General features: G+C 52.4%; 1 protein-coding gene across 1 annotated transcript in view; it reads left to right on the forward strand.

Moving 5' to 3' along the window:
* The first annotated feature begins 844 nt into the window (after nucleotides 1-844).
* RPTOR (regulatory associated protein of MTOR complex 1) overlaps nucleotides 845-25,920 on the forward strand; it is a 98,368-nt gene continuing 73,292 nt past the window's right edge. Inside the window, exons 1-2 of the mRNA XM_016206316.2 lie at nucleotides 845-1,233; nucleotides 22,939-23,041. Of these exons, the coding sequence (XP_016061802.1) occupies nucleotides 1,072-1,233; nucleotides 22,939-23,041 (265 nt within the window). The 5' untranslated portion in view covers nucleotides 845-1,071. The remainder of the gene's footprint in view (nucleotides 1,234-22,938; nucleotides 23,042-25,920) is intronic.

Here is a 25,920-nt window from a genome sequence, read left to right on the forward strand (position 1 = left end):
TCGGGAAGCAAGGAATTGCAATCGGAAAACTACGTTTCTGCCTAAACAAAAAGAAAATCGGATTGATCCTGGGAAAGGCACGGCACGCGCAAAATAAAATAAAAAATAGAAAACCCCCCAAAGGACCCCTGGTTCTTTTGTAATATTGGAAGCTTTCGCTGCGTTTCCAAAATCTGGAAGGAAACGGCGGACGGGGTCGATGCCTTTCCTTTCAGAAGCACGTAGGGCCACGTGTCATCGTAAAAAGATTTTTTATTTCCTCCCCCAAGTTAATTAACAGGTTTCATTGGCAGGACCGACTTGGAGGTCCTGCAGCCGCAGCGCAGCGGCGGGCTGCTCCGGGAAGCGGAGTCCCGGTCGCCATGGCGACGGGGCGGGGGCGGGGCCGCTCGCGCCGCCTCCTGGGAAGCGCGTTCGGAACGTCCCGGAGGCGGTTTGGCCCGTCGGCCGCGCCGTACGCGCGGTGCACGCCGGGCCTCGGCAACATGGCGTCCTCCTTGACGCGCTGAGGAGAGGAGTTTCAGTGTAGCTTCCAGCCCGAGGACGAAACTCCGCCGGCCCCGTAAAGCCCGCGGGGCCCGGCTTGCGTGCGCGGCTCCGTGGCGCCCGTTTCTCGGGGTCCGTTCTCGGGCCGGACAGAGCCACGGGGCCGAAGGTCAGGACCCTCCGGGTCGCGCGGGCCGGGCGCTGAGCAGCCGGCTGCGGGCGAGCACGATGGGCCGGTCGTGGCTCCGGCTGCAGCCGCTGCGGCGAGTGCGGGGCCCGCAGGGCTGAGCGCGGCCGGGGGACACCCGGGGCGCTCTGGACCTTTTGCCCTTCGGCCGGAGACCCTCCGCCGCGGCGGCCGGAGCGGGCGGCCCGCGCGAGCTCGGAGGCCCGGAGCGCGGCCCTCGGAAGGCCGCCAGCGCCGCCGCCTGTGACAGCTCGGCCCGCGGGCCGGCCCGCCGCCCGCTTCTCCCCGCGCTCCCCGCTCCGGGTCGGGAGGAAGGCCCCGCGCGCCGCGCCCCGCTCCCCCCGCGGTTCAGGCTGGAGGTGCTCGAGCGCCTGCTGCCCAGGACCCCGCCGCCGCCCATGGAGGCGGAGATGCTGCAGTCGCCCCTGCTGGGGCTGGGCGAGGACGACGAGGCCGACCTCGCCGACTGGAGCCTGCCCCTGGCCTTTATGAAGAAGAGGCACTGTGAGAAGATCGAGGGCTCCAAGTCCCTAGCGCAGAGCTGGAGGATGAAGGACCGGGTAAGCGAGTTCCCGCTGCGCCCCTCGGGCCTTGGTGTTTTTTCTTTTCTTTTTTGTTTTTTTGTTTGTTTGTTTTGTTTTCTCCAACGCAGAAAAAGTGCAGAGCCAAAAGCGTGTCCTTGGCAAAGCGGAGATGTCTTGGCTTTTGTTTGAGTTCTTGTCCCCCCCCCGGCCCCCCCCAGCCACATGTTTTGCAAGTTAACTTTCAAAAGCACAGACCAGCCCAGGCTCCAGTGTCCGGTGGCTGGTCGGTTGGCAGTGAGGCGCCGGATGGGTGTTGATTGAAACTAAGTTGCGATGAGCGCCGGAGAAGAAGCGATTTGGAAATGACAGCGTTGCAGGTTTTCACACACTCTGGTTTAGGCAGTGCTGTTAACACCTAGAGGAAGGACAGCTTGGGATGCGCTGCTTGTGCCCAGGCGGTGAATCTCTTGAGGTGAGTTCACTGGGAAACAAGGTTACCGGCCAGTGTTCAGCCAGCAACAAATGAGTACACAGTTACTTTGAAGTTGCAGTGAACTTCATCACAGCCTTCCAAACAATGTGTCTCGAACCCAGACTTTCCTCCTTCCGTGGGGTTTCAGGTCGCTGTAACCTGGAGACAGGATTTGTCCAATAGCGGAGTTAGAGTATGGTGGGTTGGAACCTGGGTCCTGGCGTCCAGGGGAGTCCCCCTGATGTTGGAGTGTGGACAGCAACGGGCAAGCAGCTAGTAGTAGGAAAGGAAATGGCCAGTTTGGTTTCCTCTGTCCTTAATCGACCAGTTTCCTGGTCTCCGAGGCAAGTGGGTGGGACTGTCTCACTGTGCACACTTAGCATTTGCGTTTGTCTTTTTGTGATTTCTTTTCTCCGTCAAGACTGTCTATTTATTTGAACATTTCGGTAGAGTAAGAGGCATAGCTGTTGTTACAATTCAGTGTGATTGCTCTGGGCTTGTGAATGTGTTTATGGAAGATTATTGTTCTTGGTATCCGATGTTAAATGTATGTGAGATTACCGTTACGGTAATTTTAGTCAGTCAGTCAGTCACTAGTGACCAGTGCTGCGGTTATTGATGTGGCATCCTTTTAAAAGGTTAGGAACATTTGTTTCATCCAAAAGTAGTTTAAGGAGTGAAAGAAGTAATCATTGGGAAAGACTGTATAAAGCCTGCCTCATGGACATCTTTAGTACAAAGTATAGTTCAAATCTTTTGTGGTTGCTCTGCGTATATGCAAAGACATTTATTTTAAAGTTGCTGTCTAAAGATTTTCTTTCATTCCACTTGGGCATTTTTTTCTCTGTTGAAATGTGGTTTCCTCTCCTACCCTAAACACATGCTCAAACTGTTCAAAAGTGATTAACTGATATATTTTTTGACCTTTTAAGTAAAGCATTAATTTTTGAATGATCAACATAACCTATGATAAGTTCTTCACAAGTCATTAGGAGAAAGAAGTTCTGTGAGTCTGAGTAATTACTATGATTCCTACTTAGAAAGGAGCCAGGGGAGAACTTTGCTGTCTCTGACGTTTGTTAAGGAGAAAATCAGCAGCTAAGAGTTTTAGCTTAGTTTGGGAAAACTCGGCACCTTAACAGTCCTCGTGGTATCATTCCCGTGCTCAAACCTTGAGGGGACCTTCTCAGCACACATGTCTGATTTTTCTGGAGGGTGGGAAGAGTGGAGCTCCGAGGAGCACACCCAGCCGCGGCTAAGGGGGCAGCTGGGCCCCGGCCAGTCCCCCTTCCCTTTCTCTCTCTCTCTTATTTTTCTTTGAGAAGCCAGAAAACCTTTATTTTATTTTATTTTTTTATGTGAAGTCTTCTATTTTTAAAATATTGGCACTAATTCAGATATGACAAAACACTAAGGAGTCCAGTTGTGGGCTGGTTCTGGACAGTGGGTGACTTCTGCTCTGCTGTGGTGCCTCCACCAGCTCTGAGCTGGGGGTCTTGAGTGCAGAGGCAGCCAGACTGTCTCCTGTGCTCCAGGTGGCCGCCAGCGGCCAGATGGAGCAGCATCGTTGTAAAGCAGCAAGTGTGGGTCCAGTTGTTCTGTGCTAGGACCTGTGCCAGTGATTTTCAACTACTGTGCCACAAGGATTTTGTCAGATTGGTGAAACATATATTTTTTGGGTATGCCACAGAATCTTAGCAATTAGTTTATATGTGCTGTGAGATGAAATAGGTTGAAAATCGCTGACCTACCTATGCAGACCACTTCCGGTGGGCCATGGACTGTCCTAAATGCAGACCCAGTCTTTGGTTCTTCCCATGATCAGTGTGCAATTCCATATACTTTTATTTTGTTATATATACTAGTGCTTATTAACGGTGTGCTATTTATTGACGTTTCTAAGGATCCCAATTCACATCTTTACTAAAGTTGACTGGCAACTCCAGAAAGTTTCCTGCTACTCGGCACTTGGCATTCTTGCAGAGCTGCACATGCCCACTCTCAGCTGGCAGCCCCACAGTCTTAGTTTTGAATCAGTCCTGGTTTTAAAACGCCACTATTGTTGTGTTCTAATGACTAAGTCACTGTTAGTTGAGTACTGTTAACATCAAATCGGTTTGTTGTTTGGTCAATTCTGCCACGTGTGCTGAGGATATGTATCTGCGTCAATAGCATTTGTGGCTTGTAATGTTCAAATAACTGGACTTATATGAATTACAGTTCAAAATGGACCATTCATAGCCCTGTGGACAAAACGGATGTGTATGAACCTCCCCCGTTTGTAGTTTACTGTGGTCCTTTATAGTTATCAGAGTTCATTCTCCCACTGGGAAGTGGGCATGCGGGGCTAACTGGTCTCAGGTGGATCTTTTGCTTACGCCTACGTGGGCTTGAATGGGGTAGCGTGAGAGCTGCTGCTCTTAAAGGAAGCCATCGGCAGAGGCATTTTACCTACCTGGGCGGAAGAGGTGCAGTTGTAAAGTGATGAAGCCAGTTCCCAAACCATTTCCTAAACCCATCTCTAGATTTGGTGGCCGTTCTTGGAAAGCCAGGCTTTAAGTCAGCCTGGAAGTGAGTAGATACATTAAACTAATGTGTGGACAGTGAAAGGGTACATAGTAATGCTATGGGTACATAGTAACAGTCTGGGTACATAGTAACACTTTATAATCTTAAATCTCTCCCTCTCCTTTTCTGACCTGCATCCGTTCTCAGTCCGCCCAGTTAGGCTCTCTACCCTGGTGCTGAGGCTGCCCCCCACACGGCCCGCTCTTGTTAAATCTAAAGGTGGTTCTGGGTCCTTACCTTGTGTGACCTCTCAGTAGCATTCCACGCGGACCACCCCCGCCTTCAGGAACCTCTTTCCTCACTTGCTTCTGTGTCTTTCCGAAGCTCCAGGTCTTGCTCTGAGGTCTCTAACCGCTCCTCCTCAGACTCCTTTGCTGTTTGACAGCTAAGTGTGGGAGCGCCCAGGACTTGATCCTTGGACACCTTTCTCGCTTACGGTTTTAAATGCTGTCTACACGCCACCCACCCTCCAGTGCCACGTTCGGTTCTGACCTGCCTCAGGAACCCTCTCAGATAGCAGCTAGCCTGCTTTGCCTGGGTCCCCTCCCTCCCCCAGTACACCACCCTGCTGCCCACTTGTTCAGCCTGTAAATCCAGAGTCGACCCTCAATTCCTTCCTCTTCCTCTCGTTGTTGCCGGGTAGGTTCATCAGTGGAACCTGCCAGCGTTGCCCCCAAAGCATCTCTCCCGTTGGACCACTCGTTTTACCTCCACTGCTGAGCCTGGCCCAGGCAACTGCCGCCTTCTGTGTTGTCCTGGCTGGTCTCCCTGCATCCACTCTTGCTCTACGTCGATTCTGCACATAGTGGCCAGAGGGATCTTTGAAAGTGTGACTCCGATTCCATTGCTGCCTTACTGGCCCTGCCCACTGGCTCCCTGAGTCTTTGGCGCCGTCTGTTAAAATTCTTGGGTCTGTAGGATTAGTTTTCACCAACAGTTTGGAAAATGTGTTGCCATAGTTTTGGCGCCTCCACCCCCGGTCCCCTTCAGTCTTGCAGAATTCCAGCTACATTTCTTCTAGATGCTTGACATTGTCCCACCGAGGCTCCACCCCTCCTGCCTTGTTCCTGTTTCAGTTTGTCTCCGTCGGTCCTGTGGCAACGTCTTCATGTTCTCTCATCTGTTCTTCTGCAGTGTTTACTGTTGTTGGGCCCATCCAATGTATTTTTCATCTCAGACCTTATATTTTTATTCTTTAGAAATGTCTTTTTATAGTCTATATTTCTCTCTTTTGTTCATGCTTTCCCTTAAATCCTTTAACAGATTTGTAATGCCATTTTAAAGCCCTTGTCCGCTGTTTCCATCGCTGCAGTCATTTCTGGGTCTTTTTCTGTTGCCTGGTTTTCTTCTGCCCATGGACCATGCTTTCCTGCTTTCACTCACACCCAGGAATTTGGATGGGATGCTGGGCACAGCGAGTGTTACATTGGTTATTGTCAGTTAGACAGTGCTGAGCTGGGTTTTGTCCGGGCAGGAAGTTAACTTACCAGCCTGTTAGCTTCATTCTTTGAAGGCTTGTTTTCCAATTGTTAAAGCAGGCCCAGGTCAGAGGCTGGCACACGAGGGTGACAGGCCAGATCTGGCCACTGTTTCTTTTTGTGAACATACTTGGAACCATGTCAGCCACATCGTTTGTGTATTTTCTGTGTTGCCTTCCTGCTACTGTGGCAAAGTTGAGTAGTTGAGATGGAGATGTATGGCCCCAAAGCCTAACGTATTTACCCTCTGGCCCTTTACAGAAAAAACCTGACAGCCCCCTGTCCAGAGAAGCCTTTGCCAGGGTCTGGTTTAGCCTGGTGCCTGAGGTGCAGCCCTTCTGAGTGTTTGGGGAGCTCCCTTCTTCCTCACTCGTTGGGACGTGGGTGTTTACCAGCCTTGCCTGTAGTTCTTTCCCTGCCTCCTGGAGACTCGCTCAGCACTGTATGCCCAGCACTCAGCCAGCGAGCAAGGGACCCATGAAGACTCCTGAGCTCCCTCTGTGTAGCCCTCTCCCCCATGGTGCTCTGGCCTCTCACTCCCACCTGCTGCAGCCCCTGTGATCTGATCTCTGTCTCCTTCGCCTGTGACCCTGTCTTGCTCTGCTTGTGGCCCGCTGTCTCCAAACGGAAGGTTCGGTGGTCCTGGGGCTCACTTCACACGCCTCTTCTCGCAGGGGTCACCTTCCTATAGTGCATGCTGTTTAGTCCAGCTTTCTAGCTGTGTGTGGTGGGAGGACTCACTGGGTAATCAGGTGAGTGCAGGTCCCCTAAGTGTGACAGGGAAGAGCCAGGCGGAGAGACAGGAAGAGTTGGAGGCATCACCACGTGCACGAGCAGGGCGCCTGCATTAAACAGGCGAGAGGTGCTGAGGTCGAGTCCCTGTGTTAATAAAGTGTTGTGCGTCAGGTGTTCTCCGAGCCCCGTTTTCTCCCCTGGAGTGACACTTTCCAATCAAATGTGGCATTAAAATTTAAGATTACATCGGTGTGTGAAATTAGAACCGACTGGAGCTTGGAAGGCTTTGGCCTGCGTGACCCCTACGCTGGCGTGTACAAGCCCGGGTCGGGCCTCCGGTCGCTGGTGGGAGCATTTGCATTTCCCTGGCTTTTATAAAGGCAGGCGGGTCCGTGGGGAGCTGAGGGATTGCTGGACACTGGACGCTGGACGGGAGGATTTAAGCATAAGCTCCCGCCCGTCCTGGCGCTGGTCCTGCAGTCTCAGAAGGGGGTGACTTGCTGCCTTGGGGTTTGTTGATTCCCCTGTTAATCACACGGAGGCCTCGTTAGGCGTTAGGGGTCATCATGGCCCAGCAGGGAGCCGCGGCGGCTCTTTGCCTTTGGGTGTTCTACTGACCCCGGCTCGTTCCATCCCATGTGATTGATTTTCTTTCCTTCTTAATCCTCAGACGAGGACGTTTTATTTATTTGTTTTGAGGATATGTTTTTTATTGATTTAAGAGAGAGGAAGGGAGAGAGGAAGACCAGTGTGAGAGAGAAACGTGGGCTGCGACCTCCGCCTCCGCCCTGCTCCCTGCCTTCCCGGGCCTGGCCTCGCCGCTCGCCCTCAGGTGGTTTTCTCCTCGCCCCCTCTGACTCTCTGGGCAGCTCCTCGGCGCCCTGAAGGAGATGGCAAAGCAAGAGAAGGCACAGCAGCTGGCCGGGTCGGACAGCCTTGCCCTCGCCTCTGGGTGTGCCGTCCTCCCTGGGTCGGGTCTCCTCCCGCCTGTTAGACGGTGTGGTGCTTGGGGCCCCTGCTCTGCCACCTTGTACTCAAATGATTGATGTCAGATGGTCCCAAATTTCGGTGGAGCTCCATACCTGGGCTGATGGCTGGCGCCGGAGGCGGGAGGCCACTGTCCAGTCCTAAACTGCTGCATATGATTTCACGGAATAACTCCAGAAGTGGAGTTGATTTGTGGGGAGGGGCCGACGTGAGCGGATCATGTTTGTGCGCTGGAACTTCCAGGAAGGGAATAACCCCTGGTAGTTATTCTCGCGGCAGCACAGCTCCCAGTCTCTTTCTCCCTTCAAGTTTGGCCAAGGTTATGTTCAGCTTTGTTTTTTGTGACCCGCCCACAGTGTTTGTTTTTCTGGGTAAGGTCAGGGAAGGAATGGCTACGGCTTAGCACAGACACCAGACAGACAAACAGCGAGAGGGAGAGAAACCTCAGCTTAGGCACTACCAGTAAAATATATTAAATAGTACTTTGGCTAAATTAAAAACACAGAGAGGCCATATTTACTGAGTTAGTGAACTAAAATATGGTTAATAAAATATGAGTTCGGAATTTATAGCGCATTAACTTGCATATAAATAGTCATACTTTTAAAAAATGGTATTACCTTTTTTTGTGTTGCAGTCTTTTTTTATTTCAGGCTTTCCACTTATCCCCACAAATTTATGTCCCTGTGTGCCAAAAGGTAATCGGGGTAGGAGTTATGTGGCTATTGACACACACACTCAGCCTTTGAAGCTGCAAAGCACAGAAAATGCGATCACCGAGGATGTGCCGCCTCCCACCCTGTAAGCCTGCAGCCTCTCAGGCCCGGTTCCAGTGCTCTCCTGCCCGGACCTGTGCGCCCCTCGGTAATCACGCAGCATCACGAGCCTCTGTGCCTGCAACGTAAATCACCTTCATCCTGGGGTCTGCAGTTTTATTAATTTTACCTTTTAAAAAATTTATACTAGTGAGAAAGCCATTTCATAGAAGATTTGAAATATCCAGGAAAATGGTAATAATAATGAAATATACTGCAAGCTACTCCAGTGAATTCTGGAGTTTCCTTTCATTTTCAAGTGCACATATGATTACATTGTTGCCATGTAATATTGATACAGTTTATGTTTGATTTTTTTTGTATTAACCTTATTACATGTAGTTTTTCTGTATTGTTAACTATTCCTGACTAATTTTTGTAGCTCCTCATGACCGGGCTTTAATGTGCCTGTTGTTGGATATTCAGGTTTCCTGTGGTTCCCTCCCTGTACTGTGAATGATCTCATCAGTAGAGATTCCAGAAGTCAGACTGCTGGGCGAGGGACACGGGAGACCTGCAGTGAGTGAGGACAGGCAACCATGTGAAGGCCCTGCCCCCAGCCTGTTCTCATTAGCACCCTTTTCCCGAGGCAGGGACCCTCACTTTGCTAGACCCTTTTATTCGTGACAAGGTGCCTCCGTCGGAGTTTGCAGTGAAAAAGCGTTCATTCTTGCATTTCCCAACATCAACCGCTCTGTTCCTGGAGTGACAGCGAGCCGCGCCGTGTGCCGAGGCAGTGAGGGTGCCGGGTGGCTCAGTGCCACCCTGCACTGAGAAAGTGAAGAGGGTAGCCGATGCCCCCGAGGCCTCTGGACTTCTCACTTGCAGTGTGCTCGTGGACGTGGCTTCTGCTGGAGGAATTCTCGCCCGGTCGTGGGGGGACTGCAGTAAATGTTCTGCATGTGGATGTTTTGCTGCCCTTCCCCCTCTCCTAGCTCTGTTCCTAAGGGAGGTAGCGTGGTGAGGTCGGGCGGCCAGCTTCACACCTCGCTCCTACTTCACCTACTTCCAGCTGCGCGACTCCAGCCTCAGTTTTCATAGATGAAATGGGCATGATGTCCACCTCTCGGGATCTCTGTGCAGTGGGTTTATTTTAGCACAGGTTGGCACGTGCAAGCTGACCCGTGTTCACGGTGTTGTCAAGGGAAGGGAGCGGACTCCAGGAATGTGTTAGCCGTTCATCTGTGTGAATGTGTAGTCTCTCTGCAGAGTCAGGGTGTGGGAGCATGCACCAGGCTGGGGGGCATGGCACGCACATGGCTTTCATGTGTACATGCTTCTGTATCACGTTGGTTCTTTTTTTTTAAAAAAAAGTCTTTATTGATTTCAGAGAGAGGAAGGGAGAGGGAGAGAGAGAGAGAAACATCCATGAGAGAGAAACATTGATCGGCTGCCTCCTGCACTCCCCCTACTGGGGATCGAGCTGCAACCCGGGCACGAGCCCTGATGGGAATCGAACCTTGACCTCCTGGTTCCTGGGGCGACACTCACACTGGCCTCGAATGTCAATTCCTACCAGTCGGTTGAGATGTTTTTCTAATTGAGGCACATTTTTATGTTAATGTGATCAGTACCAAAGCTCTTGATTTGATCACTAAAATAAATGCATTTTTCTTTAATATACATGATATTTACACACCACTGATGTTGCTGTAACCAGTGCCTGGGAAGGTTAATAGAAAGGTGAAAATAACTTTCCCTAGTTTAAAAATCAGGTTTTGCTGTGCTTTTGAAGACAGGAAGGTGCTCACAACGTGGCTGAGTGAGGACCAGTGGGCCTGGTCGAGAAGACAGGGCAGAGCACAGACTCGAGGTCTGGCTGTTTCTGCGTCTCTTTTGTCACTGGGTTTATTGTAACATTACTGTAAAGTAAACACAGTGGTCAGGAGTGAGTGCAGGGCTTGGGCGTGGCTGGCGGGTGAGGGGCAGGTGAGGTGGCTGTCATCGCCCCGAAGCTCTCGGTCCCCCCGGGTGGGGAGGAGGAAGACTAGTGAAATGACAGGGGAGGCGTTGGTCTGTCGGTTATTGTTTCAGTTTTTCTTAGCCTCTCCCCGCCCGTTTCCTTGTAATTTCCCCTTCTCTGAGGGCCGGCTGACCGCAGCGCCCACAACTCACTTCTCTGCCTGCATGGAGTGTGCGTGGCCTCGGCAGGGTGCTCCTGTGACCTCGTGCTTATTCAGAAGCTTATTTAGTACTTATTTTATCATGAGAAAGTGGGAATTATGTTCTGAACTTTTGATTAAATCACATCTTTGGTAGCTGGTGAGTCACAAAACTTTGTTAAAGTAAATGATCTCAGGTGTGTTGGGGTGTGTGCTGACAAGGTGCTACTAGGGTTCAGATGTCTGAAACTGCCACAGGTCCTGCTGCCACTTCTTCACGTGTGAAGGAGCACAGCTGGCGGTGGCCGGGTGTTGTGTCCTCTCCTCCCCTTCTTTATGCTTTCCCAGGGAGGCTGAGTTTGCTTTGGCGTGAGTGGTCCCGGAAGCTGGGGAGGGGCCGGTTGGAGGTGGATGGACTCTAAGCTGCGTAGACCGGTGTGAGTTGTGTAACGCCCGCCTTGATCCAGGACGTCAGCGTCTTATTTTTCTAGGATTCTGAGGTGAGGTGAGGGCGCTGCCTCCTGGGCCGGCCTTACCCACACGCCAGGGGGCGCCGTCAGCATCACGTGTTATTGCTGTGGACACCTGGGCTTTCATGCCTTAAACACTCAGGTAGCTTAAGGACAGGTGTTCTCAGAGAGAATTTTATTTAGAGCTGTTCACATATAGTTTAGAAATAAGACATTCCATAATCCGTAGCTGTGATGAGGACCCTGGGGACTTAATCAGGTCAAGATTTTTATTTCTATTTATTTTTAAAAAAACCCTCACCCAAGGATATTTCTTTCCATTGCTTTCTAGAGAGAGTGGGAGAGGGGGGGGAGAGAGAGAGAAAGAGAGAGACATCGGTGTGAGAGAGACACATCAATTGGTTGCCTCCCGAATGAGCCCCAGGGAGCCAGGGATCAAACCTGCAACCCAGGCCAGTGCTCTCGACCAGGAATTGAATCCCCAACCCTTTGGTGCACCGGCCAGGGCAAGACATGGTTTTTATTTTGTTTATTTATTTATGAAGGGTGATTTCATTCATTTATTTATTTTTATTGAATTTATTGGGGTGACAGTGGTTAATAAAATCCTATAGGTTTCAGGTATACAACCCTATAATACATCGTCCGTGTATTGTGTTGTGTGCTTACCATCCCGAGTCAGGCCGTGATTTTTAGATTGGGTTTTAAAATATGTGGATGCCTGATAAACAAACACTGTGGTGATGAGAGGTTAAGACATTGCAGTCTTTATGAAAAATGCTCGCTGCAAATCTGCCTCCTGTTACTGCCTCGGTGTGCGTATGCGCGGTCTGCTCAGCGTCCCGAGCACAAGGCACTGAATATTGCTTGGACGCGGCTGTGCTTCGTCGCCGGTCGGAGCTGTGAGCTGACATCTCCCGCATACATCACCGTGCTGCTTGCAGCTTGTCCGAGGAGCTGCGCTGCGGCAGATGGAGGGCCAAGGATGGCGTGCGGAGGGCCCACGAGGACATCAGTCCTTGGGTTCTGGCTCAGGTTTAATTGTTTGGTTCAACAGGGAAACCATATGTCAACTTCCACCCCAACCCTGCTGAGCTCCCCTGCAGATGCCAGCTTCAGGCAGCTCCATTTTTCTTCGAGACTGAGCCTGAGAGACAGAAATTGCACTTGAGTTGTCATAGGTTTTGCTAAATGGAGACCCATGGCCCTGGTTGGATGCCTTCTTCCTGCCCCAGTGCTCCTAGGTGTGGCAGACACGCCACGATTGCAGGCGATGTGTTGTGGCCAGAATCCTGCCCCTATGTTTCCTCTGAGAAAGAATTAAAGAATTAAAAAGAGAAGACAGCAGAAGGTTTATGTTTCTGGAGAGTCACTCCGATCGCCGCTGTGTCTGCCCTGCCACAGCTCACCATTGGCCCGGAGGCCCCTGGTCCAGCTCCTGGGTAGACACAGCAGCAGGGCGACTTCTGTCCTCAAGCTCAGGGGACAGCTGGACAGTCTGGCCCAGGACTGAGTCCAGGTGCTTCCAGCTCTTTAAGGTCCAGCTCATCTGTCTGATTTTTCTCCTGCCAAGTTTTATGTTCTCAGGGACGTGATCACTCTTTGCTGTGTGTCACACTTACTCCTGCTCCTCAGGCCAGACTCTGACATTCCCGATGGTGAGAACCTTGCCTCCCCCCAGTGGTCTTCAGAAGGTGTGTGTGGTGAAAACATGGGCCACTCAGGCACCACTTCACCCGTGTTTTCTTTAACCTCTGTATGTTTTTAAAACGTGCACACACACAGAAGGACATATAAAGCTGTTGAGTAGTGAGATTGCTGCCGTTCTCACTAACGTTCTTTTGTTTGGGAAGACAGTCTAAGAAAAATCAAAATATGTCATATATGTCAACACAGAATAGGTTTGCAGTTGTTATTTTTAGATGAATTAAAGTGAAAAGTCCTGAGTTGTAACTCATAACAAGATAAGCATCGGTAGCCATTATTGGTAGCGGCTCTTCAAGCTCCTCCGTAGTGTTTGAGAATGTTCAGGGTCCTGTGCGAGCAGTTGGAGAGCTGCTGTGTGTAGACAAGAATGCGACCCCGTGACCCGTCAGTTCTCTGGCCTTGCGGGTGGACAGAGCCACACCCCTCAGCCCTGCGACAGCAGCACCCATGGGAGCCACCACTGCGGCCTGCACCTCCCACTCCCAGAGCCAGAGCCGTGTTCCAGCCCCTGCGGATGAAGGAGAGAACTCACTGTGCTGAAAACTGAACGTTTCAATTAAAAACATCTGTCGGTGGCTCTTCCCTTCTGTATTCCCCTAGGGTGGCCCCGTGATAACCACGGTTGCACTTGGCTCCGTGGTAAATCGCAGCTGGTGAGTGGGATCTCTTCCATGAAGCGCGTGGCGGTAAACTTGCAATGTCTATGCCGGCGGCCACCCCCCCCCCCCCCCGTGTCAGGCGGGCGCGGTTCAGCTCTGAGACAGGCGGTGATGGGAACCTTCGGGAGAGCCCAGGGAGCGCCGGCACTGTGCGCCTGGGAGCCAGACAGAGGACGCACGTGGACGTTAGATAAGTCGAAAAGAAGTGTGTCTGTCTTTCTTGGCTACGTCTGTTATACACGGTTCTCCGTGAATTTCCCCCCGCCCTGATTCTTCACGGGCTGCGGGCCCTGCTAGGCTCCAGCTGTTTGTTTGAAATGTTTGCCTTCGCAGCTGCGCCTCTGCCGGGGAGCGTCCGAGGGGCGTGTGGTCCTCGGGTGTGTGGCTGATTGCGGGCCATGCACAGCGCCTCCCTATGGGGAGAGGTACCCAGGCTCATATGTATTTTATAAAGTGGGGGTTTATTTATTTATTTGTCATTGATCTGAGAGATAGAGAGGGAGAGACGTATTGGTTTGTTGCCCCACTTATTTACACATTCATCGGTTGACTTTTGTATGTGCCTGACTGGGGATGGAACTGCAACGTTGGTGTATCTGGTCGACACTCTAATTGGCTGGGCTGCCCGGCCAGGGCCCCCAGGCTTCTGTTTTATCCAGTTTATTTCTCAGACCTGTAACTGTATAATTTTACTCTTTTTGCTCGATGCTGCTGCTGTATTTAGGAAGTCCTGTCTGGAGAGGATTTAGGAGAAAAGCCCGTGTGGTTTGAGCTTGGATGGTGTTGCTCACCTTTCCCCTAAGAGGCTGAATGGGAGGAGGTGGAGATCATCAGAGACCTGCCATTTATCACAGGCTTATTGCTCTTCCAAGAGGACCAAGACTCTGGCGTTTTAGCAGCTCTGGTGCGGGGCCAGAGGTGTCAGTATTGTGGCTCCTCCTGAGAGGCACTCGGGCAGGTGCAGCAGCAACAGTCCAGGTTTCTGCGTGTCTGTCTCCTGCTGACTTTTGTGTGACACTGTGTTTTGGTTGACATTAGAGGGCTTTGCATCGAGGTTGAAACAGTTCTATACACTTGGAACCAAGGGAAGCAGGAAGCAGACACCTGTATGGCAGCTGGTGGCTGAGCTGGAACCTTCAGCAAATGCCGTGAGAGCCCTGGGAGGCCAGCGTGAGGCAGGGGCTGATGGGGGTGACACCCCACTGGGGCCTGAAGAAGCTGAGTGAAGGGGGTTTCGGATGCAGGGACAACAAGACCTTTTCAGCCTCCACAGGGCCAGGGGAGGGCTGGGTAATTGAGGGGCACACCTGGGCGGCAGGCTGCTGGGGGACTGGGGGGGGGCTTATCTTGGAAAAGCAGGGGGAAGCAGTGACAGTTTTGAGCAGGTGGGAGCTGTTTTCTGAAGACGGATCTGAGTGGGGCACATGGAGGGAGGTGGAGCCAGTAGGAGTGGTCAGCCAGGGCACAGGGAGCCTGGGGAGACTGAGGTAGAGTCACTGGGAAAGAAGAAATCAAATGCTTTGGCAGCTTATTGCAAGTGATGAGGTGGGGGGAGCCCAGCATAACTAGTGTTTAAATTACTTTCTGAGGGAATTCAGTGAGGGAAGGAACATAAGTTTGGGTTTCTGGCTCAAGCTGTTTTGGTGCTGTTTCCTGTACTGCAGTGTTCCCGCACAGAGCCCAGAGGGAATCGGGAACCCCGGCACCAGGAGCGGAGCAGTGCTGGCAGGAGACCCGCAGTAACATCGTAACATTGGGGGTCTGGGATCTCCTGGTGGAGTGACCCTGCAGTAACATCGTAACATTGGGGGTCTGGGATCTCCTGGTGGAGTGACCCTGCAGTAACATCAAAACATCAGGGGCCTGGGATCTCCTGGTGGAGTGATACCACAGTAACATTATAACATCAGGGGCCTGGGATCTCCTGGTGGAGTGATACCACAGTAACATTATAACATCAGGGGCCTGGGATCTCCTGGCTTTCCTGGTGGAGTGACCCCGCAGTAAACATTGTAACATCAGGGGCCTGGAGTGTGGTGCCAGTGATTCTTATCTTTCAAGGGGGGGGTTCCTGTTACTAGTTCTGATTTCTGAGGTCCTGCTACATTGAGTCCAGCGATCATGCTCATTGGCAGAATGAGTTCCTCCCACTCTTGGAATTTGTGGGTCCCCTGTGTGGACGGAGACTGGGAGACTGACTCTGGTGAGTCACAGCAGAGACCCAGGAAAACGCCTCCCTGTTAAACATCCAGTGCTCAGGAAGACCTGCTATTTCGTATCGACCTTACACTTGGTGTGGAGGCTGTTTTCCTTGAGTGGTTAATGAAGACCAGCAGTCGCATGACACACAGGTTTATTTGTGATGAGGTTGCTGGCCGCACAGGGGGGAAGTAGAAGCCTGTCAACACCCTGGTTCCTGCCCCACCTCCCAGGAGCTGGCCGTGGTCCTGCCCGCACTTCATGTTGGCCCGAGGATTCTCTGCAGACCCAGGGCCAGCATCCCTACTCCTTGTTGAGCCTTTTCAGTGCTCTCAAGACAGGGCAGGTGCTAAGCCTTTCTTTTGAGCATTTCCGGAAGTATCTCTAATGGTACCTCTCCTTCCCTGGAGGAGAGACGTACTCCTTGAGGTGCCCCCCAAACTTGTGACTGCCTCTGGTGCCAGAGGTGTTTGGGATGACGTTTGAAAGGAATATGCAGAATCTCTATCACTGCCTTCTTCTTGTGCTTTTATTTAACTGTTGTCACATTTGTGTACGGACAATTCCAAGAGGAACAAAGTGGGTGTAGGTGACTCTGGCTGCTCAGTGGAAGCGTGACTGGAATAGCATTCATTTCGCTGGCCACACATCTTGTCAGTGTCTGTGTGAGGTGGTGAGCAGTCCGTCTCCTCCACATTTCTCTCTGCACTGCAGTGGTGGGCTTCCTGCCACAGAAGCAGGGAGGGTCCCTGATTGTCATCTGGAGACATTTCCCCTCTTCCCTTGTTTATCCAGGACCTTCTTCCTGTCAGCAGGGGCCCCAGTGCTGGTGCTTCAGAGAGGACGAGGCGCAGTGGACACGCCACAATCCAGGAGGGGCCTGGTGCTGTGGTCTGGGAGGCCTGCGTGGCTGGCGGGGGACAGAGCGGTGGTCCCCCAAGGAAGGGACCTGCCTTCCCTGTGGTGCAGAGTTTGTGCTTTGATTCATGATTGAAATGGTTCCTGAAGGCTGTCATTTTTGAAATTGGTTTTGTGTTTTTAAAGGGGAAAAAAACCAATCTAAATGTGTTTATGAGGCCCAGCTTGGATTTTTCTGTAAAATTACTGTATCAAGAAGGGATTTTTTTTGCCACCAGCACTAAATCTAATTTGCTTCCCTTCCTTTCTTTTAAATAATAAGTTTTGTTGGAATTATTAATGGTTTTTATGGCTCCTCCAGGGATATTTGATTCTTATGCTCAGTTGTCTTGGCAGAAAAACCCATCACGTCTGCAGGCCCATGTTTTAGACGAGGCCTCGCTCTGTTCCAGCATGGTGCCCAGGTGTTGATGAAGTGGGGCTGCATCCTGGAGTGATCAGAGCAGACAGAGGGTGTTAAAGAAAAAGTATTCCCAGCAGTCAGAGTTGCAGGGATGTCAGGAGGAAATGTGTGCAGTGCTGGTGGCTGGGAGGCTGGGGCTGCTGGCGGGATGGGTGCCACCCGAATCCTGTGACTCCTGGGCCGTGGGCTTGACAGTAGCTAGACTGCGGTTTAGTGGGTGATCCTCCTGGAGGAGACCGGTGTGTGTGCCTTCACCTTTCCCAGCGCGACTTTGAAGTGAATTGAAATGTTGCTGTTTGTTATTTGTGTTTGTAACACTTCCACCTTTGGCCCCTCCTATGGCAGTTTCTCATTTAGATTCCTCTGAGTGAATGGGTCGGGGGCGAGCACTGACATCATTTTGGGCCTTTGTTCTCTGGCAGGTGGCAGAAAGCCCGTGGCCTGCTTGTCCCCCAGCCGTCATGCCTGTCCCTGCCCCGCATGCTCTGTCTCTGCCCTCTGCGCCCCGGGCCTGCTGCGGCCTCTCTCTGACCATGCCTAGCCCCCTGTAAGGACCCCCGAACCCCCTTTCTGCCGGACCTGCCACCCAGGGGAAAGGCTCACCAGCACCACTTTCAGATCCAGCGACCGAGGGGTCAAGATGCTGCCTTTGCTGCTTCAGACCCCGTGTGTCAGGGCCCGGACGCTCCTTGGTAGCGATGGTCAGCGAAGGTTCCTCTGAGCTTCTCTCCTCCTCCCTCCCTCACACACGTTGGCCGGGCACAGACACCCACACAGTCACACCGTGTGGCGATTTTGGCTTCCAAGTGTTTTCTCCCCTGAAGACCCTCAGGAATTCTTAGTTCCAGACGCCAGCATCCAGCCGGCTGGGCGAAACAAGAGAAGGACCCAGAGCCAGGCCCTGAAGTTACGGAGACCCCAGGGGCGTCTGTTGCTGAACAGCAGGATCCTGGGGAGGAACCCAGGAGCCCTGCCACTCTCCCCTGCCAGGCGCTGCTGCCCCCCAGCCCCGTGGAGCGCGGCCTGGATGGGTTTAGAGCCTGCTTCCTGGGCATCTGCCTGGAGGGGCACAGGCTCCGCGCCCGCCCCTTAGCTGCAAGAGTCAGGACACATCGCTTCTGCCTCCTACCTGGGGAAGGGGGGCTGTGTAGGAAGTTATCAAGTGTATGGGAGATGTTAGAAGGTCGTGGGGAACCACAGACGGCAGGTGTCAGCTGCAGGTCCCCATGGAGTGTGAGGGGGTGGCTCATTATGGGTTCCAGTGGTCAGGACCTTGGACTGGCTTGTTCCTCTCACCTCCGCCTGCTGAGCAGCACACCTACCGCCCGTTTGCTTTGGCATAGAGGGTCCTTCCTTTTCCTGCTGCCCCAGCCCCTCCCTGTCCTGCCAGGCCCTGTGCAGGCCTCGCTGCCTGACTCTTGGCTTCCTGGCTCATGCCCCCTCCCCACTCTCCTCCATCCCAAGTGGGTGTGAGCCACTGTCACCGTGCGTCTTCCTGGAAACACAGCTTAGCCACACTTGTGCCTTGACTACCTGTTACAGACCCCACCTTGCCCTCCCCTGGCGCTGTGGGACCTTGGCCCGCCCCAGAGGCTGGAGGGGCGAGGAGAATAGCCACACCTAGCGCGCCCGGACCTCCATGCTGTGCAGTGCCCATCACCACATGCTCTGGCCAGCTTGGGGCGTCTCCTTGGCGGCCCAGGCGCTCTGCGATTCTGTCTGCCCAGGGACTGTGCTTGTGAGGTCTGCACCATGTGGTAACATTGCTGGGTAATGAAGAGTGGAAGGGAAATTAGTCCTGAGCGGTCGGCTCAGCCCTGTGATGATACTGCTGACTCTAATTTCCATCAGGAGTTGGGAAGCAGCAGCCCAGCGGCCTAGCAAATGGGAGACATCTCTGCACAGCTGTGAATCAATCCCCATGCTGACCCTGAGAGTCTCGCTGTCCCTGTGAGAGGCACCGGGGGGGGGGGGGGCGGTGGGCAGTGTCAGGTGTCCCATTGGAAGGGGGCAGAGGAGACAGGTTGGCCTTGGGCTGCACTGGCTTTGCCAGGACAAGCGCTCATGGGTTACGAGGTGCTTTGGGCTGGGGGGCAGCGCTGTCCAGAGGAGGCGCGGTCTGTCTGCAGCTCTGTGGGGACCCACCTGCATCGCTCTCCTCACCATCCTGCTCGCTCGTTGCCTTGGATACTGGTCTGAGCTTCAGCTCACCGAACGAGTTGTTTTCTCTCTCTTCAGAACGTAATAAAAATTACATATACGCACACGCGCACACATAAAAAACCCTCGACGGCTGTGATAACATTTTTATTACTTTCCCCCTGCTTACAGGAATCACATGTGTTTATGCTAGAAACTTTGAAAATACACACAGAGGGCCAGGTGCAGAGGCGGAGAGGAGGCAGCAGCCACATTCCCGTTCCTCGGTGGCCGGCAGCCCTCCGGCGCCCGTGCTGTCGTTCTGTGTCGTCCTGTGTCCTTCGTGTGTGTGCTGCACGTTTGGAGCGATAGTCGTGGGTACGAGGTTGTGCTCTCCACTCTGTATCGGGCTCTGTGGGCTGCGTCCAGGCCCCTGCCACACTCTGGAATGTGTCCCTTCTAATGGCCATGGGGGACCCAGTTCACTGCCACACGGCTCCCATGTGCCTCTGGAGCGCACGCAGGTGGTGCGGCCTAAGGCGTGTGTCTGACGCTGCTCCAGCACCAAGCCCCTGCCCCTAGTGACACCCTCAGTCCACCTGGGCCTCCCTGGAATAAAGCTCGCCCCGTTCTGGCTTCATCTTGCTGAATCATCTGGATGTGTATGTGTCTGAGGCAGATACATATTTTTATAGTTTCCCATATCCCTTTGAGACAAATAAGTTTTGGTTGTGTGTGGTTTTTTTTCCACTTTTTAGGTAAGGCGACTGAATAGTTAATTGGATATGTGTATATCCGATTGATACAGAGTGTCCCCCCAAAATGTATACACACTTCAACAGCTGAGTCGGGTACACTGCGTTTCCTTTTATCCAGTCCTCACCCTGCCCACCCCCGGTCTATGCATCTACTCTCTCTGCCCTGTGTATCAGTCTCTGGCTTTCTCCATAAATTATGCATTTGTGGAGCTTCCGCTCAGCTCAGGTTTTTCGCTCCATGCTCTGAGTCCTAATGAGCACGGCTGGGAATCGGGGCTGTGCCTCCACCAGGCGGGATGGTGGGTGTTGGGGCAGACATGGCAGCCTCTGGCTTCCCATTTCCCCTTCGCTCAGTGTTTACACTGGGTGGGAAAGGAGGAGTCGCACTCAGCGTGGGGACTGAGGACTGGCCCTGGCCTGTTCACCCTGCATCCCGACTCCACTCTGCCGCACAGCCTGGCTCAGTGCCTGTGGACCTGGGAATCGTGTTTGGGTTTGGCTGTGGCACTTGGTCAACTGTCTTTAGAAAATATGGTTGATCAGACCCACGCGGTGGGAAGAAGCCAAAAAAGGAACCACGTGGGATTCTGCTTTGAATTCTTGGGCGGCAGGAGAGTGTGTTTGTAATTGATGAGGCGACCCACACTCCAGGCCCCCAGCCTCACCTGCTGCCCTGAGGTCCATGCAGCTTTGACACGGGGGACGTTTCCACAGCTCCTGGTGGGGAAGCTGGGCGTGAGCTGCTGGGAGTCGTTGTTGTCCGGGGACAGTGGTGTCTACCTTTCCCTGCAGCTGTTGTGATGTTCTTAGGATGGGGCTGCTCCAGACCTCTGGGGGGTAGGCCCTGCCACCCTTTCAGAAACCTGAAAATTCTGCATTTCCAAACACATCTGGAGCCAGAAGGTTGTACGGGATATTGCCCAGGCCCTACTGCCTGCCTGTCCCCAGCCTCTCCAACTCATGTCCACGGTGACGGCGAGACCTTGGCTGGGCTCAGGGTCGAGGCAGCAGGCTCCACGCTTCTAGAGGTGAGCAGGCCAGTTCTGGGTCAGAGCTTCAGGGTCAGTGATGTCCTCAGGGCCTTGGAGCTCACCTGCACCCAGCCCCCTTCCTTTAGGGTGAGGACATTGTTCGGGAGAGAGGGTGACTCGCTGGCGGGTCTGAAGTCGCATGTTTCAGCTGTCGCTGAATGTCCTATAGTCTCAAAATGATGCTCTTTGCAAATTCAGAATTAACTCACGATGTGACTGTTGTCTCCAATTACACGGCACTGGAGAGGATGTGTGTTCCAGTTCAAATGGTTATTTTATGTGTTATTACGCAGTTTTGGGCACATTAAATGGATAGCCCTTACATTTTCTTAATGCTGTAACTGTATTATTAAAAAACATTAATCTAGAATTTTTGGAATGAGGTTACCATAGAAATGAAAATAAAATACCAAAAAGACTCTTTAGGGTATAGCTAAGAATTTAAAACTCACCATGTTTAAAATCAGGCTGACATTGTTAACATTTGCAGGGGGATGAACACGACGTATCTGAGTGGCTTGCGGCTACTCATGGTATTGCCTTTTGCCGATTGTGGCATTGAATTGGTAGGACAGATACGTTTCTCTAGTTCATCTGTCAGTGTTTGTATAAGTGGGTCCTTTCACATCTTCGTTTGCGGAGTGTAGCCCACGTCACAACTGCCGTCTGAGGCTGCGCTCCTGCTGCTCCCCCGTGAAGCCGCCACAGACAAGCCACGGTCCTCAGCACCTCTGGCTGGTCACCTGGTGGACAGGCTGGAGCTGGCTTGTGGGACGGAGGAGTGATTCGTGTGCTTCCACTAGAATTTCCGTCTGAGGGACTCGGGGGGCTTTGGAGACAAGAATTTTAATAATCAAGTCAGAGATTATTTTACTAGAATTTTTAAAAGTTTATTAGCTGTGGTTGTGGAGGTGGAGGGACTGTCATTTGTTTGGAGTGTGGGCCGCATAGAGGAGATGGCTGTGAGCTCCGTGTCAGGGAGAAAGAGACTACCCTTGACTGGGAGGGGCTGTGGGCAGGTGTTCACATGTCTTCGCCATGGCCACAGGAAGACCCCAGAGGTACTGACACGGGACTTCTGGTTTTTAGCAGCTGATCCTCCAGGGCTGGGTTTGCTGTGAAATAATCGGTCAGCTGTGTGGGGTTATCGGTACTGACAGACACGGCGGCTGCAGTTGTCCTCTCATTGGTTCCCTCTCCCCCAACAGCAGGTAAAGGGGCACGTGCTCCTGTGACTCGGGTGGCAGGTTCCTGCATGTGCCTGGGGATGCTGTTCTCTCCGCAGTGTTGCTAGGGCAGGGGTGCAGTTCCTTAGAAAGTGGTCTTGTTGTTAATAAGCATGTATTTTCAAGTGCTGAGAGAGGAGGGACTAAAACATGTCCCTTTTGAGAGGAGGAACCTTTCCTGAGATGATGGAGGTGACATTTCACATCTGTGGCCGTCACATCCTCGAGGGTGCAGCACTGAGGCCAGTGCAGAGACCTCGCTGTCTTCGTGTGACAATCACAGTCCTATGGTTTGGAGGTCTGAGCAGTGCCGACAGGCCTAGGGCAGGAAAGGGGGGGGGGTGACCTGTTGGAAAGAACTGGATGGACTCAGCGTCGTCTCAGACAGCATGTTTGTGTACTTACAAGTCCTACAGGATGAAGGAGGTGGCGGCCCAGGTCTCTGGCTTGTGTGTCGGGGCAGGTAGGCTGACATCTCCTAATCGAGGTCTCTGGAGAGGGGACAGGTGGGCAGGAAAGTGTCTCAGGTGGCAGACCCAGGCTGTGGTGTGCCTGATGAATCATGTGGCAACACCAGACTAGGGAAGTACCTGCCGCCAGCAGTGTGGACAAGTCTTTAGCTTGTAAAGAGGGTGTGAGCACCGATCAGGAGCAGCCACTGGTCCGGTGTAAACAGGCAGGAAGCCCAGAGGATAAGGCACGAGGAGCACGACAGGGCACCCCCACGCCAGTGCACTGTCTCTTGCTAAGTAAGTAACCACCTTACTGTGCATATAGACTTGTGCAGAGGTCAGGTGGAGGAATCTGCAGAATGCTGCAAGTGCCTCAAATGTTAGTGCGTTTGATCAAGTGCTTCTTTCTGGGAACGTGTCACAGGGAAGCCCGAGGAAAGCCTCGCCACCTCTGCCCACTTCACTCGGAAACCTCTCAGAGAAGTGACACCTGGCCGTGCAGGTGCAGGCGGTGAAGATGTGGCAGAGAGGCAGAGTGGGCAGACCCCGGGGACATTTGAAAACGGGAAAGCTGCCCCCATGAGCTTCATGCTGAAATTGTTGCTTTTTCTGTTGTTTGCAGATGAAGACGGTCAGCGTTGCCTTAGTCCTGTGCCTGAATGTTGGTGTGGACCCTCCTGATGTGGTAAAGACCACCCCCTGTGCTCGTCTGGAGTGCTGGATCGGTAAGTCCCCAAGGTCCCTGGGTGGGGTTCCAGGTGAGGCAGGGCATGGCAGGGCGTGCTCTCCCTGCCCTGGCCCAGTGGGGGCTTGGTGCTGGTTTGTGTGAACCTGAGGCCTGGGTGTCTCTCAGGAGGCCTCCGACCTTTAAGTTGTCTGGGATGCAGTCACTTGTGATTCATGATGGAGAAACTGTTTCAGGGAAAGTTAATAAAGTCATGGTTATTGGATTATGTGATTTTTCTCCTGTACATTTGCCCTGTACCTGGCATATAATAGTAGCTGTTTATCCTTAAAAATCGAGTGACTGACACCTGTGTGCAGGTGCCTCACTCCACAGCACAGAGTCCTGTCTTTTTCCCATGAGAAGCCACCTGTTCTTGGTCATGGTCCCCCCACAGCAACTGAGCGCAGGCTGAATGGGAGTCGGGGGTGTGCACAGCCACCCCCGACTGCTCCAGGGAGGAAACATCAGGCCTCACTGTTAGGGGTGATAGTAGCCAAGTTGTTTTAAATGCCTTTTATGGGGGAAGAAGTTAACTTCTATTCTTAGTTGCTGAGAGGTTTTTGTCAAGAATCAATGTTGAATCTTACAAAATGCTTTCTCAGCTTCTATTGAGATGATCGCCTGGCTTTTCTTTTGATGTGGTGAGTTACGTTGATCAAATCTTGGTTGGCGAGCCAGCTTTGAATTCCTGGAACAAACCTCACTTCTGTCGTCTTTTCACTGAGTTGCTCGACTTGACCGCTAATATTTTGTTAAGGAACTTTGCATCTGTTTATGAGGGACATTGGTTAGTAACCTTTTATTACAATGTATCTGTTTGGCTTTGGTGTCAAGGTAATACTGGCCTCATGCAGTGAGTTGAGACACGTTCCTGTCTCCTCTGTTTTATGGAAGAGTGTGTGCTCATGGGTATTCTTTCTCCTCTCCGTCCTGGTGTGGTTTCCAGTGGCGCCGTCTCAGGGTGCTCTCTCCTTCTTTCCCACTGCTGATGGGATTGGGATCCCCCGCCCAGCTTTCTCCATCCTGAGCAAAAGCAGGAGTCCTCCTTATTTATTTTATTTTATTATTTTTAAAAATATATCTTTATTGATTTCAGAGGGAGGAAAGGAGAGGGAGGGAGAGAGATAGAAACATCAATGATGAGAGAGTCATTGATCGGCTCCCTCCAGCATGCCCCTGACTGGGGATCGGGCCCGCAACCAGGGCATGTGCCCGGAGCGGGAATCAAACCCTGATCGCCTGGATCCTAGGTTGATGCTCAACCACTGAGCCACACCCGTCTGCGCCCCCTTATCTACTTTAAATAGCAAACGTTAGAAATTATTCTAATCTGAATTGAGAGAAAAAAATGTTTCCCCCCATTTTACTTGCCTGCCTCAGTATTTGGGGGTATCTTAGGGTGACAGTCCTTGTCTCATAGTCTCCCTGCTGGCAGCCCAGGCCCTGTCCCCACACCCAGTGATAGTGGTCGTGTTCTCTGGCTGCTTTTCTGAGATGCTTGCCTGGTTGCCGTGCTGGTTGAAATGGACTCTGACGGTCTCCACTTCATTTGTCCCTGTCACAGCTTAATCGATTGCTCTCCACTGTCTCCCTGTGACTGCTCTTCCATTAGATTTTACAGCAAGGCTCCTGGATCCCAGCATGTGCTCCCAGGGATGCGTGAACCCTGCTTATGTGGTGTCTGCGTGTGGATGGCATCTTCCACACCTCGGAGGCCTGGCTGTGACTAGGTTTCCCAGGGTCCTCACCTGCCCCCCACCACCAAAAAAAGAAAAGAGAAGAAGCCGGAAGAGTCCCCCACCCCACGGTCTAGCGGATCAGTGTTTATGGGAAGCTTCAGTGAAAATGAAAAGAATTCCTTCCTTCCTTCCATGATCCAGCAAAGGAATAGATTTTTTTATATTGTGTTTTTAAATTTTTTCTGCAGTTTAGGACTGTAATCTACTTTGTAATAATTTCAGTGGATATTGAGTTCAAAAGGGCATTTGGCCTTTATTCAGGAGGGTGGTCCTCGTGATGGTGATTTTAACAGTGATGATACAAGAAGAATCCTAGACATTTGATTTGGCAAATCTGCAGTGATATCTAACAGTCTGTTTTAATTTTAATTTTTAAAAAATTCAGAAATTGCAAGTACAGTCGGAAGCAGCATTTCCCCAGGTTTGTTTGTGAGAGAGCTGCTGAAATAGGGACCCAGCCCCCCACGTCCTGCGTGTAACTCCTGCTGATGAGGCTCCTCTCTCCAAACTAGCTCGGCCATCAGGTCAGAGCTGACACACCACTCGGCCTTGGGAGCCCCGGACACAGGCATGTTGCCACGTGTCGAGGCCCTTTACGTCCTTCACGGCACAAGGGCCTGGCCAAGTGTCTCCTGGCCTTCACCCAACTCAGCCTCACTCATCCCAAAGCAGGTCCCCACCTTTCCTCGACCTCCTGACCTTGTCCTCAGAAGACCACGGTGCTCTGTCTGGGAGACCATTCTGGTGTTTTTGGGACAGGAGTGTCAGAGACGTGCCTGTCCACCACTGCATCCTGTTGGGGCATGGCTGACGGTCACGGTGGCTGATGGTCACAGCAGTGGCTACAGTTGAATGAGAGTTGGGGCCAGGCGGGCTATAGGATCCTGGAGAGAGAAGGGGACATGAGGCAAAGGCCGGGGAGCTGCCTGGCCAGCAGGCGGGGGTCCAGGCTCCATGGCCTGACGAGCTGGTCCTGCCTTTCCCAAGACCTCAATGCCTGGAGCTTGTCACTGCCCTGCCCTGGGAGGAGTCCGAGGAAGAGCCCCACAGGGGTCAGTGCAGTCAAACAACTCGAAGAGCTGCTTTGTGCCAGGTCTCAGCTTTGTGCCAGGTCTCAGCGTTTAGTGCCCTGTCATGG

Source organism: Miniopterus natalensis, chromosome 17, assembly GCF_054644295.1.
Source record: "Miniopterus natalensis isolate mMinNat1 chromosome 17, mMinNat1.hap1, whole genome shotgun sequence".
In the NCBI taxonomy this organism is placed as follows: Eukaryota; Metazoa; Chordata; class Mammalia; order Chiroptera; family Miniopteridae; genus Miniopterus; species Miniopterus natalensis.